The sequence below is a fragment of the Vigna unguiculata genome, chromosome 8, assembly GCF_004118075.2.
Source record: "Vigna unguiculata cultivar IT97K-499-35 chromosome 8, ASM411807v1, whole genome shotgun sequence".
NCBI lineage: Eukaryota > Viridiplantae > Streptophyta > Magnoliopsida > Fabales > Fabaceae > Vigna > Vigna unguiculata.
Genome location: NC_040286.1, coordinates 35464609 through 35481387, shown reverse-complemented (window position 1 = coordinate 35481387; position 16779 = coordinate 35464609). Strand labels below are relative to the sequence as shown.

Here is a 16779-nt window from a genome sequence, read left to right as displayed (position 1 = left end):
ATTGTCATTACCTAAAAATCAATATTATATATGAACTTGATTTTATCATAACTTTTTTTAATCACTCATTTTTTTAGTAAGCATTATAAATGTATCTCTTAAAATGGTCAAATCTATATTATATATAAAGTTTAATATTTTAGTGTTTGAAAAAGAAGAATCATAAGATTAATATACAATTTTTAAGAGATGAATTTTAAGTCTAACTACATCCACTTACATACTTTTTATTCGTCTTATCTTTGGTCTATGCAAGATTTTAAACAAACATCTTCACGTCATATATATATATATATATATATATATATATATATATATATATATATATATATATATATATATATATATATATATATATATTGAATATAGAACTAAATATTAATAAATAGTTCAATAGTCGGTGACACAATATAAATTCAACAAATAACAAATTTTGATATAATAGATTTTTGATAACTCTAATATACCATCTTAATGGATTTTCAATATAACAACCAGATGTTTATGAAAGTTTGATGAGTTTTAGCTGTAGCCACAGTGGTTGAGAGTAGTATATATGTTGGTGTCAGCTCAACTATTTTTTTGTTTGGTTTTGTTTGGGAATTTCTTGTCTTTTGAGTTTTGATGAGAAATCTTATGCATATAATCATATTAAGATTAGATATAGTCTAGTTTGAAGTTACGTCACTGATTTGATTTGATTAATTCCACCGACTGAAGAGGAAATTAAGTAGGCATCACAATCAACTACCAAAGTGTATAGTTCAGGAAATTGCGCAAAGCAAAATTTTCAATAGTTTTTTGAAGACCAAAATCTATGTCCATCTTCAGTTTTTCGTTGATTAAGTATTAAAAGAGACTTTGTTTTTTATAAATATGGTTGATTATCGCAAATGCTAGAGGTCACAATTGCAGGGTTTTCTTTTCTCTTACATTTTCTTAATCATGGTGACATGATCACAAAGACTATTGTAGTTTGGAGGATAAAAAACAACATTGATATTAGTAAATTACACTAATAACGTTTTCTTTGAGAGCAAAATTTTATTGCAACTAGTTCAGAAATCTAGAAACAGAAAGAAGCTTTAAACAGTGATGAAAAGGCAATTCAAGAATGGTGCAACTAACCTCAACACTTTGATTACTTTCTTTATAAGATATCTACTAGAAGAATATATACTCTCTTTTCAAAACTACTTAGAATTTATCATTCCTTTATGGTCAACGCAAGGCAGATCCAATTGATTTTGGAAACTATTGATCAACTAATTCATTTTTCACAAACACAATTACAAAATTACATTTTTTAATATTATTAATCTTAATTAAAAAATTTGATTAGTCACTTCTAATATCGTTGGAGTGCTACGTCGACTAGAGATAAAAAAGACCAATTTAAAATATATATGTGGATGCAAAACTCACCTTATAAGTTAGTTTTGTGAGATTGAGTTAGATTTAAAGTTGACTTCTTAATATGATATCAAAGTTATTATTAGAGCTTATCCTAGTTAAATTTGTTGTTTACTGGACATATTGTTTTACAGGCCACTATCAGACCTCTCATTAGTGTTTAGTCCCACACTTGAAATGTCCTTAACGTGAAGGGATGTGTTGGAAGTCTCACATCGATTTGAGATAGAAAACTTATAGTATATAAGTGGATACAAATCTCATCTTACAAATCATAATCATGGTTTAGTGTCTTCTTTCTTAACAATTGTTTTCCCTTAATCATGTTTTATTACAGTAAATATATGTTGAAGTTAGAAATTCAGGTATGTGATATGGAAAGTTAAATAAAAATGTCAATCTCTACTGTATTTTTTTTAATATATATATATATATATATAGCGAAGGAAATGTTTTTAATTATATAGTTTCAAAAATACTTTTACGAACTTCTATACATAATTGTGAATTTTAGTACAGAAATAAAGGAAGAAAATATTTATTTGTAAAGGTAAATATGTTTAAGAAAAATTTAGTTTCAATATAAACATGCATTTGATATTATTTGGGGAATACAAAACAATCTATGTATCAGTAAGAAAACAGTGATTAAAATAATCAGCATGGTGTTCTAAACGTTTTCCAACATGCATTTACTAATATTTATTAGAAATGTCAAAACTAAAATCACATACAATTTGATAATAAACAAATACCAAAAATGAACTAGTCAAGCTCGAATGATAGTTCCATAAACACGAACAGTTTTTTTTTTTAATCTCATCATTTATGATGTTTAAAAACATGAACTTGGTTTATTGTTTAGTGAAAAGTATTCTGATATTTAAAATCTAAGAGGTGTAATATTATATAATAATCAATTTGTATTTTCGTTCTATAACATAATGTTAAATTAAGATTTTAAAATTAAAAAATAAATTACATTGATATTTTCTAAATGTTTTTCAAATCATTATTGCATTGTTTTTATATTACAATGATTTTTAAATGGGCATTGGTAAGTAAAAAGGAGATGCGCCCAGTGGGTTTAAAATTTGAAGAGTTGTTTGTGTGGTAAAAGAAAAAAAAGGAAATAATGTAATGTTTTTAAAACAAAAAAGAGTAATTGTAGAATTTTAAAAAATCTGGAATGTCGGTATAAGTTGAAAATGTTATAGAAAAGTAATAATTCTTTTTCAATATTTTAATAATTAATTGATTTTAATGTTACATATACAAATGCGATACAAAAAATTAAATATGGTATTTTTTTTTTTTTTATTCGTCATACTTGAAAATTTTGTTTAAGGAAAATCACTTGATTAAAATTGAGGTCAGATTATATAATATATAAATAAGAGGCAATCTTTTCTTTTTAAATTGAGTTAGATGTAAATTTATCTACTAAAATATTAATATACTTTTTCACTTAAAATAATTTATTTAAATTAAAATATAAAGGCAACTAAATATATATATAAATTTGGTTTGAGTATATAAGATATTGAGATTATTTACTTTACTTTAAAACTATGTTTCTTGTATACATATATGTAAATGCAAGTCTGTTAAATCATGTTTGAATATTTTTTTAATATAAATACTTACATAAACATGAAAAGAGTAGTTGGATTTTCATTTCTTACAACAAAAATTATATTAAATAAAAATTTGAGATATTTCAACTACTGTACATAAAAAATAAATAAATAAATAAATATATATATATATATATATATATATATATATATATAAAAGTTAATATAGCTCCATAACTAAATATATGGTTTATACAAATTATAGCCTTCGATTAACTTTTACTTCTTCCATAAACCGATTTTAATATATGTACAATTTTAACTAATGAAAACTTTAAGATTTATGTAAGTACCGAGATACAACATCGATAAAACCTGAGCTCAATTACATAAGATATTGACACTATTTTTGACTCAAAATCTTAAGACAATGAATTTATAATTTTTATTTTTATATAATATTCTACTTTTTCATTTTTAACCAATGTGAGACTTAGATTTACACTTGAATTCCTAACGATTACAATAAACATTTAAAATTAAGGGTATATGAACACATTCGAGACTTTCTGAAATTATACTCAAGTTTTCTACCTTTAGGTTTCAAGTGATTTTCTCTATTAGGCACATGATATAATATTTCTGAAACAGGTAAAACCGATTAATATAATATATGACGAATGTGAATGTAATTATTTTAATGATTAAAAAACGACTAGTTATATGTTTTTATTAAAAATAAAAAACAATTAAAAACATTGGGTACACTCCATTATATATAGATACAAATTTGAATTGGCTGCTTGTATGTGTGAAGATGGCTAAAAATATAATAACTGCGTAAGTATGAATGTTCATACATTTAACCTAGTTTACGAGATAACTATAATTAGAATGATCTTTTAAATTTATTTAAAAAATCCAACTATACAACAACTATATTAGTATTATGTTTAACATATATATTTATGTTTTTAGGAAAAACTTAGAGAATTTTTTTTCTTTACCTTTTCATTTTCCATATAACATATTACAAAATGGTATTAGCAAGTAATTAACCTCATTTGTGATGCAATCTTAAAATAAAAATGGAAAATTCCGTAGTTGAATATAAATAATGTTATTTATGATACACAACTACCTAAAAAAAAAGTATAAACTGGAAAAGGGAGTCAAAGGATAGATTTGTCCTGAAAAAGGGTTTTGAAGTTTGATGGAATGAATATTCAAGTATTTAAGAACAATGATTAATGGTCAACAAAATAAATTTATCATGTGTCGAAATCATGAATTGAAAAATAGAAAAAAAAAATGAAAAAGAAAAGGCCACCACCACTACAACTAGTCTTCACTCGTCACCTGTCTTAATAAAATAATAAAGTTTCCAACTGCTACATGTTAGTAGTCACATGCCCTACTACTAATCTGCATCAAAAACCACACTATTATTGTAATTTTTTTCGAATAATTACTACTAAAAATTTTATATTTTTTGTTAATTTTATTTTAAAAAAAATTCTAAAAAATATTTATAAATTTTGTTATGACAAAAATTTTGCAAAAAATGACTGTATTTGCAAAATATTTTGGGTAAAATATTTTTCGCAACAAATTTTATAAGAAATATTTATACTTGTCAATTAAAATTTTTTTAAAAAAAGAAAAAAAAAATTTTCTTGTAAATTTTCTTAATAATTATCAGAAAATTCTCAAGTAATATAAAAATTTTTAATAATGAATTAACATTTTATGAACATATATTATATGTGAAATTTTTAGAAACAATTTTAGAAATATGTTACAACTTTTTTAATCCATAGTAATGATAAAACAAAAATTTTCACCTTTCATATATACAATTACACATTTAAATCACTTTTTAAAATTTTGATTATTCTCGTTTAAACGATGGTATATATATTCATAGTTTTTTTTTTCTTTTTATTTTATTTAGCTTTGGAACTATTTTCTTTTCTCTTCTTCTTATTGGTACCATTCTTATGGGTATGAATTGTCTCAATATAGTTTTTTCTAACCCTGATTCTCCCTTATGAAAATTTCAACAAATCAAAACTTTTTTCATATATATATATATATATATATTTAAATACTTTAACTTTTATTGAGAATTAAAAATGTATACATTAAATTAAATTAAACAAGTTTAAGTTTAATATATGGTTAAATATATTTTTAATCCATAAACTTTGATATAAAATTGAAATTCGTCAATGTCTCAAACTTTGATATATTTTGACTTATAAATTTACAAAATGAATAAATATAAATCCTCATAATCCAATTCCATTTTTTTATGTGTCAAACATGTTACATATAGGATGACATATATATTGTTTGCACCATTTTGACATGTTGCAGTTCAAATATCAGTTTGAAACACAGTTAACAAATCCAAAAAAAAATAGTGTCATTAAGCTAAAAAGATTATATATCTATTATTTTTAAATTTTGAAGATCAAAATATGTTAAAATTTTGAAGAAAAGATGAATTTAAATTTAATAACTAAAAACATATTTAATCCTTTAATATTTAATATATAACATATTTTTCCATATATATATATATATATATATATATATATATATATATATATATAATCAAATTATTTTTCTTTGTCATTCATTAAAATTTCATTAACTTATAAGATGACACGGAATAATGATGATGTGATAACTTAGTTACATTTTTATTCCTTCATTGTACTTAAGGACCAAGTTAAATTAAGACACCAATAAATGTGTCACACATAATATTACTATATCTATATTAATATGTCATATGTTAAATAGTGAATAATTGATAAAGAGGCCAAAAATTTTGCAATACTAGAATATACCAATTTAAAACTTGAGCCATTAACATTTTTCATCCTAGGTTAAAATTACAACGTTACAATAAAAACAAAAATATAACAAAGCATTTTACTTTTATTTTTGGCTTAATTTTCTTAGGAAATGGTCATGTTCACGAAGGAGAGGAAAAGAAGAAAGAGTATCCATTAATATGGCTTCTCTTGACCTATTATACTTTTCTCATATCACCAATAACCAATGAAATTCATTTTAGTGTCTTTATCTAATTGCTAAGTACTCCTTTTTATCTTTTCTCTTCTTAAACATGGAATTTTATTTCTTCTTCCCTCCTACAAGTTATAGTCAATGAAGAAAGAAGATGATACATATGAATGTGTTAACATAAGAACATCAATTTCTTCTGTAAAACCATTGTTTTTACCTATTGACAATGTAAAAGTCAGAGCCTTCAAGATAACCTAATTAGATGTGTATCACATGCAATTTTTGAACATTTCTCCTTATTAACTTGTTCCCATTTTACTTTTTATTACTTCAAACAACAAAACTATTTCAAAATTCATAATCACATGCGTATATTACATGTTCTCCTTTCTTTAAGTATACAAAATTATCTGAGAATTTATTGTTAAGAATCCAAGTGTGAGTCTAAGTTTCACATTGGTTAGAAATGAGAGAGTAGAACACTATATAAGAATAAAGACTCATAAATTTATAGCCTTAAGATTTTAAGTTGAAAATGATATCAATGTTTTATATAGTTGGACTTAAGTCTCACTGCGTTCGTTTTTCTCAACAAATCTCCTTCCGTAAATCTAATAAGTGATATCAGAATCAAATTAAAATTAAAACGTGTAACTCATCGGTGTTTGTTAACTCCGATGAATATCTCCGTAAATATAACATTTATTAACATGGATTTCTGACAGAAACAATCGCATGATCTAAAAACGATGAAATTATGTTTTTCCTTAGCAGATTTTGAAACTAATAGTATTACATTTACGGAAGACACAATTATATGAGATCGTACACGAATCACGAATAATATTTGACTTTCAATGTAATAAAAAAAAGCAGCAAATCGACACGTGAAAGTCACAAGAATGGTCATAAACCGACAACTAGGTTTGGGTTGGATTAATACGAGGGGAAGTTGTGGCTTTGAGTGACTTACACTATTTTCCAGAAAAAATAAACCAAACCAATTTGAAATATTAGTCACTCTTTTAAAGTTATGAATATTAAATGAATTGGTTGGGTTAATACATCAAATCAATAATAAATATTTAATTCGGGTTAGATAGAATCAAAAAATTCAAACTTAGGTGCCTCGTGGACGATTTCGATTCGGTCGGTTCATATTAGGTGCTTAATTTTATACAAAATAAATAAAAAATTGCTGACTGGAGCTTACTTGGTCGTTGGTAATCATTAAATTTCTATACAATGTTACGTGTTACTTTAGTTTTAAGTAGTGAGATAAAGAAGAATATTTAGGTTTTTTTTTATTATTTAATTAAACTGCTTTACTTATCAACTAATATTTTAATTAGTTTGTGGATTGCAAATGATCAATATTGTTTTTTATAATAAAAACAATAAAAATACATGATTTTTTTTTTGTTGACAAAAACAATACACGTCTTTTACACACTAATCTTCAAATTACGAAAATTATTAGTCTTTAACTGTGTAAAGTACTCTGCCCCCCGCGCTGGACCGTAAGTACACAATATTCAAACGCATTTAATTACATAAAAGCGAGATTTTTTTTCTTGTACTTATTTTAGGTCTTTATTAGGAGAAATTGTTATAGCCTTACACTAAACTATATTCTTTATAAATATCTATATAATACGGCATTAAGCATAATCAATTTTCCGTAAACACTGTTTAAAACTATATCTTTTTTAGAGTTAAATATATTTTTATCACTCAAGTTTAAGTGAATTTTAGAATTAGTTCATTTTCAAAATTTTACACTAATTTAGTCATTCATCTTTAGAAATACATAAATTTAGTCATTTTTATCAAATTTTGTTAAGTTTATTTGACATTTAAAGCATATTTTATGATAATATTTGAGTTAGCATTGAAGCGAAAATGTGTCAAAACGAAACAATTCAAATATTATCATGAAATGCATTTGAAACGTCATATAAACTTAATAAAAATTTGGTTAAAAGTACTAAGTTTATACATTTTTAAAGATGAAGGACTAAATTGGTCAAAATTTATTTTTGAAGAGAAACTAGTTCTAAATTTCCTTGAAATTTGAGAGACAAAAATATATTTAATTTTTTTTAATAATAATTTAGCTTTGATCACTCACTCAACATTTTGATTAAAAAAAAATCAAAGTACGTGACCTAATGTTCACGCCAAAAGGGGTAAAACCCTAAATACTCCATGTTACGATATTGATGGATGAAGAAAAAGGTAAGCAACTTTAGGTTTGAATCTAACAGTAGTACCAAGAAGTGACAGAAGAAGGTCAAGGGTTAATTAAGGTTGTGAAGTTCGTGTATACATTCACACATAAACAAAACAAGAGTATGTGTGTGTGTCCTTAAAGCGCCCCACATCGATCACGCTGGAAAGTGAATTTTTCAAAGCCGGCATGGCTGACCAGACCTTCGACCCCATCAAAAAAATTTTAGTTCTTCCAAAAACATTAAACTAAATAAAGAAAGGACCACATTATTTTATCCAAAGTCAACATAATCAATTTCTCTATATATAATCAACCTCACCACGCAACCTTCTTCTTCTCTAAGCACCAACCACTTCTCTTGATCTTGATCTTTCTCTCTTTCTGTGTTCATATGGGAAACGCAATGAAAACCCCATGCTTTCACCCCAACAATGGTTCGTCGAAGAAGCTGGTGAAACTGGTATTCTGGGAGGGCACATCGAGATCTCTGAAGGGAAAACACATAGCCGGTGAGATCATGTTTGAGTTCCCTGAAATGATGGTGTGCCATGCAGAGTCTTTCTTCATCGGACACCCTATCCCTGTTCTCTCCATCGATGACGAACTGATGCAAGGCGAAACCTACTTTGTTCTTCCCATCGATCGTTTTGCGTGCAGCACTCTCTCTGTGGCCTCGATTTCGGCCTTTGGATCTTGCCCTAACAAGTCCCCGATCAAGTTTGGGGCGTGCCCTTTTCAGTACTTGAAGGGTTCTGATGGAAGGATCGTGATCAAGGTGATGCCCGAGTTCATCACCAGGCTCATAACTGGTGGTGATGGTGCAGAGAAAGAGAGTGTTGTTGGTCCTTCCAGTTTCCTCTGCAGCACTCCTGAGTTGCAGAAACACTATGAACAGCTTGTGAAGTCGAAGGATCAGGTGTGGTCTCCTAAGCTTGAAACCATTTCAGAATACAGGATTAGGTTTTCACCATGCAGATTCATCGAGTGGAAGGAAAAAGAAAAGCCTGCGCAAATTCTTACTAGATAGATTCATAGATAGATATACTTCATTCTTCTTGATTAATTGCAACCACACATAACATCAATTTGTACACTCGTAATATATACACATTACTTATCTTTCTGCTCTTCATTTCTAATTTTAGAATTTTGAGATCGATACTATTTTAGTATGAACCAGACGATCTGAAGAACAAATCTCGATATTATAGAAATCAACACTTTCTTTCCACTTTTTCTAGAGTTCTCAAGTACTTTTCTTCGTTAATTATGTGTATAAAAGGATCAAAAGAAAATGTGTCCATTACTGATTACTGGTGTGAGTGGAAGCAACAAGGTAAAACATGAATGTGTGCGCCTAATGTGTTAGCAATTAAAGAAGCAACACATAGGAAGAAAAAGTCTCTTTTTTTGTAAAATTTAAAGGCTTTAAGTAGCAGTCTATCTTAGAATTGGGACCAAAAATAATAAATATCTGAAAGGAACTTGTGCATTAAAAGAACTTTTAGATATTTTCCCTTTAATTAACCATTGTTACAGGGTAACAAAGAGGTGCTGAATAATGTATGTAAAAGGGTCTCATAGTTTGGTTCTTAATTAGTACTGTTGTCTTCTTCATTTTGGCCTTTTACAGTTAAAGTTTGTAATGTTAAGTTTAGGCCACTGCTATTCTTCTCAATACTATCTTCCTTTGCTTATCATAAACAAGGAAAACATAAACCTATTCCTTTATCATCCATGAAATACCCTTAATTTTGATTTCACTTAAATTGGTTACTAGTTGCTGGTTGTAATAATAACAAATAGGTGGACTTTGAAACTTGGATTAAACATTTAATTTATTAAGTGTACAGTTATACAATATCCTTAATTTTTTCACATCAATTGAATGATTTTTAAATTAAATAGTCATCTTTATTAAAAATAAAATTTGATTCCATTCAAATTTACACTTATAGTTAAACTAAATTAATGTTTGTAGTTTAATTTGGATAAATTTTACCATTTTTCGTTATTATAAAATTGTTATTTAAAAAAATTATGAAACATTTTCTCTCAATAAATTATTAAACATTTAATAATGCGAATTTGAGAAATAGAGAAATATGTTGCAAATTATTGTCATCATATTCATAATTTTAATTTTATTATATTTATAAATAAATGATATAGTTAAAATTATTATACAACTTAACTATTTTTTTCTCAAAAGTATGAAATTAAGGTAAATAAATTAAACCATAAAACAATTTTTGAAAGATATACTCAGGTGTGAATGGTTATAATTAACTCTAAATATATAATATTATATTGAAACATAACAAGTAATAATATTTCTTTTGTTGTTGGTTTTTAACCTAAAATTTAAGTCAAATTAATTAATTCAAATGAAAATAAATTGAAAAAAATAAAGAAAATTTGGAATTTAAGATTGTTTAATAACTTTTACTCTTTTGGTACGGAATGTATGGATTAGACAAATTTGATTTGGTTGAATGTTGTTTTATTAGCTAAAACTTTAATTCATTGAAAACTGTTTGTGATTGTTTACCTATTGATTTAGAGATTCAAAAAATGAGTGTAATTTTATGTTCTGTGTTCTTTGTATGGGAATAATGTTGATTCTCTCATTTGTTCTTTTATTTTATTGCAATGCAGGTATGAGAATGGTTAAAAAAAGTTTTCCATAATTTGTAATTTTTTCTTTGAATTTGATTGTTCAATTTATGAAGTTATCATTGTAGTTCTTTACTTAAAGTGATTAAAATTATTGTCATTACTGCAATTATCTAAATGATTTGAAGGATGAGAAACGTATTTCATTTTAAGTTCCAATTATTTGTACTTCTGTTGTTTTTCAAATTAAGAAGTTGATTCGTATGACTATAAATAAATCTAAAAAGCATATGAGAATTACTTTTTTTTTAATTTTTTGTGCTGAAATTTTTCAATATTCAAATTAGAAAAGGTAAGGTGGTTTCATTTAAGGATGTAATATGACAAGTTTCATATGCTAATTGGCTTGAGGTGAATATTATGGTGCAAATAGGGATTGTCTTAGTTTAACTACATGGTGGAAGTCAGGTGAATTTGTGGGTAGGTTTTCGATTTTTTTAAGTATGCAAATATCTATTTATGCTTTGGAACATGTTTTTGGAGGAAGGGATTTTAGAAGCTTTGGTTAAAGAGTGATTCTAGTCTAGTTCATGAGTTGTTCCTTGGAGTCTTAGAGGTTGTGCATGCATTTTTTAAGTATATGTAATTCAAAATTTCTCACGTTTTTCATGAGAGAAATTATTGTATTGATAAATTAGTTAATTTGGCTTTTATTCACCAAGAATATTGTAAGTAGTTTAATATATTACTTCCATGTATTTATTTAGATTTTTTTTTCATGTGATAACAAATGATTGATGCACTTTTGAGAATATTAATATAATTGAGATATCAAACCTCAGTAGCATAAATTTATTTGGAATAAATTTCTAATAAAGCTTTTATCATATTTGAACACCCCATACACACATCTATGCAAGTTTAAGTTCATATTTAAATTTTTTAAGGCCAAAAATATAATATTGTGATATCATAAAGTTGTTTTTTCTTCAAAAAAAAATTAGAGTGAAAGGGATTTTCAAAAGAACTCGGTTGATAACCAGCTCTAATATTATATAGTGTGTATTTATAAAATATCTAAGATATTTAAATTTCATAATTATAAAATAAAAACAGAAAAACTCCTGCTTCAAATTTACCATAAGGATGTAAACCAGAAAAAATGTTTATAACTTGTATTTAAATATAATCAAACAATAGAAGAGTTATATATGTTATATTAAGACTCCAATTCAGTTCATAAGTTACAAAAGATAGTTGATAACATATTTTGTCTTTCTATTGGTTAAATAGGTCAAATATATTGTTTTTATGTTGTTTTATTTTTTAAAATATTTCAAACAGAGAATGAAGAAGAAATAACCTGAACGATAATGTAATACTGTTCTATACCAATATTGCAAAAAAGTAATTATTTTCTTATATAAAAATGCCTTATAATTATAACAAAGACAGATATCTATTGGAACTTCTAATAATTATATACTGTGAAATAATATTCAGTGAACAACTAAATTTGCATTATCCTACAAATTATTTTGTACTTTCCACATATTTTCATTGTGTATAAAGTGTAGTGTTTTGCATGTATAAAAGCTTTAAATATTTTTTACGAATTCTGAGAAGAGGGATAATGAAATTAAGTAAAATAAAAATTATGAGCAAGAAAAGTGAAAGCTCATAATACATTGATCGAAGCTCATTTCAGTTTTTTTTTTAACACCATTTGATTTTGCAAATTGGACTAAAGGGCCCAACTTGTAGTCTGTTAAGAAAAGCAACTCAATTTAATCAAAGCAACTCAATTTAATCAAAGCCCAATTAAGTTATCAGTCTAACAAAAAAAAGTGGTGTAATAATGAAAATATGCAACTTTGTATGGAGGAAAAACTCAACTGTTATGTAAGATGTACTTTTAGTTCAGTCTTAGAGTTTCCCATCACGAAAACGTCCAAAAAAAATTGAAGTACAAATGACACTGTCAATTTTACCATCATTAAAAAAGGTTTTTTAATGATGAACTGAGGAGAAAAATAGAACTGAAAAAGGTTTTTATTTTTCAGAATTTAGGATGAGACAACCTTTTTCCTTGTCTTTATTTTAGTTTTAGAGAAATAATAAATTTTAAATGTTGCATGATAAGAAATGACGAAGAGCTAAAGGAATCATTGAAATTTAAGATTAGGTTAAACTAAATTCCAAAATGTAATTAGTAATATGAGATATATATTGTTCTCGTAACTTAAGATTTTATATTTTGAGAGCATGTTGTTTACGTGACTCAGTAATGATATAATAAACTTAATTAGAATATTATAGTAAATTTTGATATCACAATGTTTGAGAATAAAATATATATAAAAAAAAAAGATTGAGAAGATATTAAGAATGACAGTGAAATTACATAAGAGAAGGGAGGGGTGTGCAGTGAAGGAAACAAGGACAGGCTTTTTGTGTTAGGGACCACTCTAAGAACAGTTGATAGAGCAGAGCAGTGTAGAGTCATTAATGCATAACAATTCTCTTTCATTCTTCTATTGCACCATTCATAGCCCAACCACATCTTCTGTTTCCCCAACAAAACAACCTTATATCAATAATCTAATTCTTTATTCTTTCATTTTGCTTTCCTTTCCACTCAATTTCTTCAAGTCTTTCTGTCTTTCCTTTGCTTTTAAATACTAATGTGCCTTTCTAAAAATGTTAATATCTTCAATTATCATTGTTTTTATTTATTCTTTATTATTTCTTTCACTTTTTTAAATTTCTTATTAGAAATACTTTCGATACAAGAAATTATCACACATAGGATTCTTCACATGGAAGAAACAATACTAATGAGTATGAGTCTAATTCATATAAGATATTCACACCACTTATAACTCAAGACTTTAAGATAATAAGCTTATGGGTCATTTTCTTTATATGGTGCTCAATTTTTTCATATCTATAATATGAGACATAGATTTTCACTTCGATTTTCAACAAGTTTATGGGTTCATAACATGCAAACTTCTAAATAAGTTCTCTTAGACCTTGGATGGTCTTGTATTAATTTAATTGGTCTAAATTTCAAGGTAGATTCCATTAAACACTTAGATGAGACAAACATGTTTCACTTATATTTATGCAAGTTTTATATTTTCCTAGCGTATCTAACCACATTATCAAACTCTCCATGCAAGCTTTATTTTTTCAAACTTAATTCTTTTGATTAAGTGATGAAGTTCACAACTTCATTAGATGAAGTTTTCTTATAATTTGTTTTTCTTTTTTTATAAAAATGCATAAGATAGTGTTTCAAGTTCGTCTATCTTTTAGAATTCGTTAAATAATGAATTAGAATTAATTATTGTATTTATAGTATTGTCTGTTTTGAAATTCAGACTTTCTTCGCAATTTTGTCTTTAAAAAGTGTCTCAGAAAAAGAAAAAAGATAATATTGCAAATCTTTCCACAAGAAGATAAATAACTACTTAAGTAATATTTATGTATTTCAAACTTGTATTTAACTATTTAGCTGTTATTTTTAAAATATCATGGAAACAATATTGTGTTTTATTAATATTTTGGTGTTAAAAATGTGAATCTTATATAAGTATGCATCGAGTAATGTGTTGATATACTTAAATAAAAAATGGTTTATCTATAAAACGATAGTTTAGTTAAGTATTTTGTGATACTAAATATTAGAGTTATTTCGAAGGTTATAATACTAGGGTGGAGGATATTGTTGGATAAAGTGACAACACATGACAAGTTAGTAGACACAGGTGAACAGTTAGATAATAATCTTCATAAGTTGTGAATGCACATAAAGTGAGGAGAATGTCAATCATCTTTTATTTTCCTATAAAGTAGCCCAAAGTGTATGAAAAATGTGTGAAGGTGGGTCAGATTGAATGCACTGCATCATAACCATTATATAGTTAACTTCCAACACTTTCACCTAATGCAATTAAAAGACAAATAAAATCAAATTGGAAAGGAATATGGGTAGCTATTATCTGAAAAATTTGGAAACATAAAAATGAAGCAATGTTTAAGGGAAGGTAGACCCAAAGGAAATTTCTTTTGGGTCAAATGCATGAATGGACATGGATGAAACATAAATTATCCAACATAACATTCTCATATAGCAATTAGTACGAATACTCAATTAGTAAAGTCACTCTAAGTTAAGCCTGTTGTTTCTCTTGGAGTTAACCTAAGATATTTATATACCTACAGATAGCAGACAAGTGTTATTCTAGCTTGTAGGAACCGTATTTGTGACAAAATCATCTTTCCTCAACTTTAATTTATAAGATGGGCACCACAACACAACAAAGTAGTGGATTGATGTTGATTGAGACCGGAATAAATATATCAATAACATGTGCAACAATCAATATGAAGTTACGCCGACAAAACACCGAGGAATACAAGAAAAGGAAGGATGCATATAGTATTTACATTGAGAGGGACTATAAATGTGAAGATGTAAAAACTTTATGAAAAGAACATTTGGAGTGTTTTGATTTATTTTTTGACCCTCATGATTTTTTCTTTTTTGTACTTTTATAAATAGTCTTGTAAAAGGATTATAGCACTCTAATCATATTTATATATTAGATAAAGAAAAATAAAAAATTATAATTATTAATAATTACAAAAATATTATTATACTAAATGTTGTAAAAATGAAGAAGTCTGTTACTGTATTTGTAATTTTAGTATAAATATCTGATTATACAGTGTACATGTTCATAATTGTACTGTGATTCCTTGAATTAATGTTAATGTACTTTTATATATTATTTTATGATTAATAACTTTTATGATAGGTTTAATTCATATCGATATGTTTATCATTTATATATTTGTAGTGAAAAAGGTTACGTATAAATAACAATTTGATATTTTAGATTAATAGAAAAACTAATAATTCAAGAGAATTAAGAACAAGATTAGAGCTATCTTTGGTGGTATTCACATGTAAAAGAAATACAAAAAGAACATGCACACACATGAACAATGAAAGACAACAGAAGTAAAAATTACAAATTAGACCCAAATATAGTATCTTTCAATTTGTCATGAACACATATCATAATAAAATCCAAAAGAAAATATAACTTGCAAAATCAAAGGGAATTAACTCTTAAAAGATAAAAGTTACTGTTTTTACATACATAAGTAATGAACATCACTTATAAAATATATATATTGTTTTCATAATTATCAACATTGCAATCAGTGAGAGCTCTGTATCATGATCAAGACTATTTATTGATTCATTGTTTAGGCTTAGTAGAGAAAGGTATCCAAGGTTAAGATTGGTTAAACCTAGATAAATTTTTTGTTTCCCCTACTTGATTACTCTGATTTCAAGGAGAATGTACTGCAATGGTAAGAAATTTGAATCCCAAGAGTTAAACAATATTCCCAGATCTTGAAGGAAGGAAGAAAAGATTGATTGCATCTGCATGCATTCCATGGAAGAACAGACCAATGCACAAAGAAAGAGACAGCTGTTCAAACTTTCTACCATGTGCATGTGTATCTTACCAGTAGTAGTATTATATTAATTAATTATTATTTTAATAGAATATTATAATAATAATAAATAAAAAATGATTAATGTTGTAAAGGGAAGGAGCAGTGAGTAGACAAGTGTAAGGGTAGGAAAGAAAAGAGAGACGAAGGAGACACACGCGCGGCGTGAGTGTGGTGTGTATAAATAGGTATGCATGGCGTGACTGAGGGAATGAGAAGTGGGACCCGCAGGGAATGAAAAGAGGAACAAAAGCGCGTGAGGAGATGAAAAACACGACAAGAACAAGAACAGTAAGAGGAACATAGAACAAGAAGTACCCAGATTGTGATTTCGATTGAATTGTGAGTAGTGTGTGTGACCTT

The 16779-nt window shown here is 26.5% G+C and overlaps 1 protein-coding gene across 1 annotated transcript; it reads left to right on the top strand.

Annotated features, from left to right (window-relative positions):
* Positions 1-8589: 8589 nt before the first annotated feature.
* LOC114193869 lies at positions 8590-9493 on the top strand. The gene has a single exon (XM_028083836.1). It carries the CDS (start codon positions 8654-8656, stop codon positions 9287-9289), a length of 636 nt encoding a protein of 211 aa, XP_027939637.1. The 5' UTR covers positions 8590-8653; the 3' UTR covers positions 9290-9493.
* The last annotated feature ends 7286 nt before the right edge of the window (positions 9494-16779 follow it).

What these genes read in the sequence shown, in the direction of transcription:
- LOC114193869 (XM_028083836.1), top strand. Translation starts at nt 8,654, where the DNA reads ATGGGAAACGCAATGAAAACCCCATGCTTTCACCCCAACAATGGTTCG.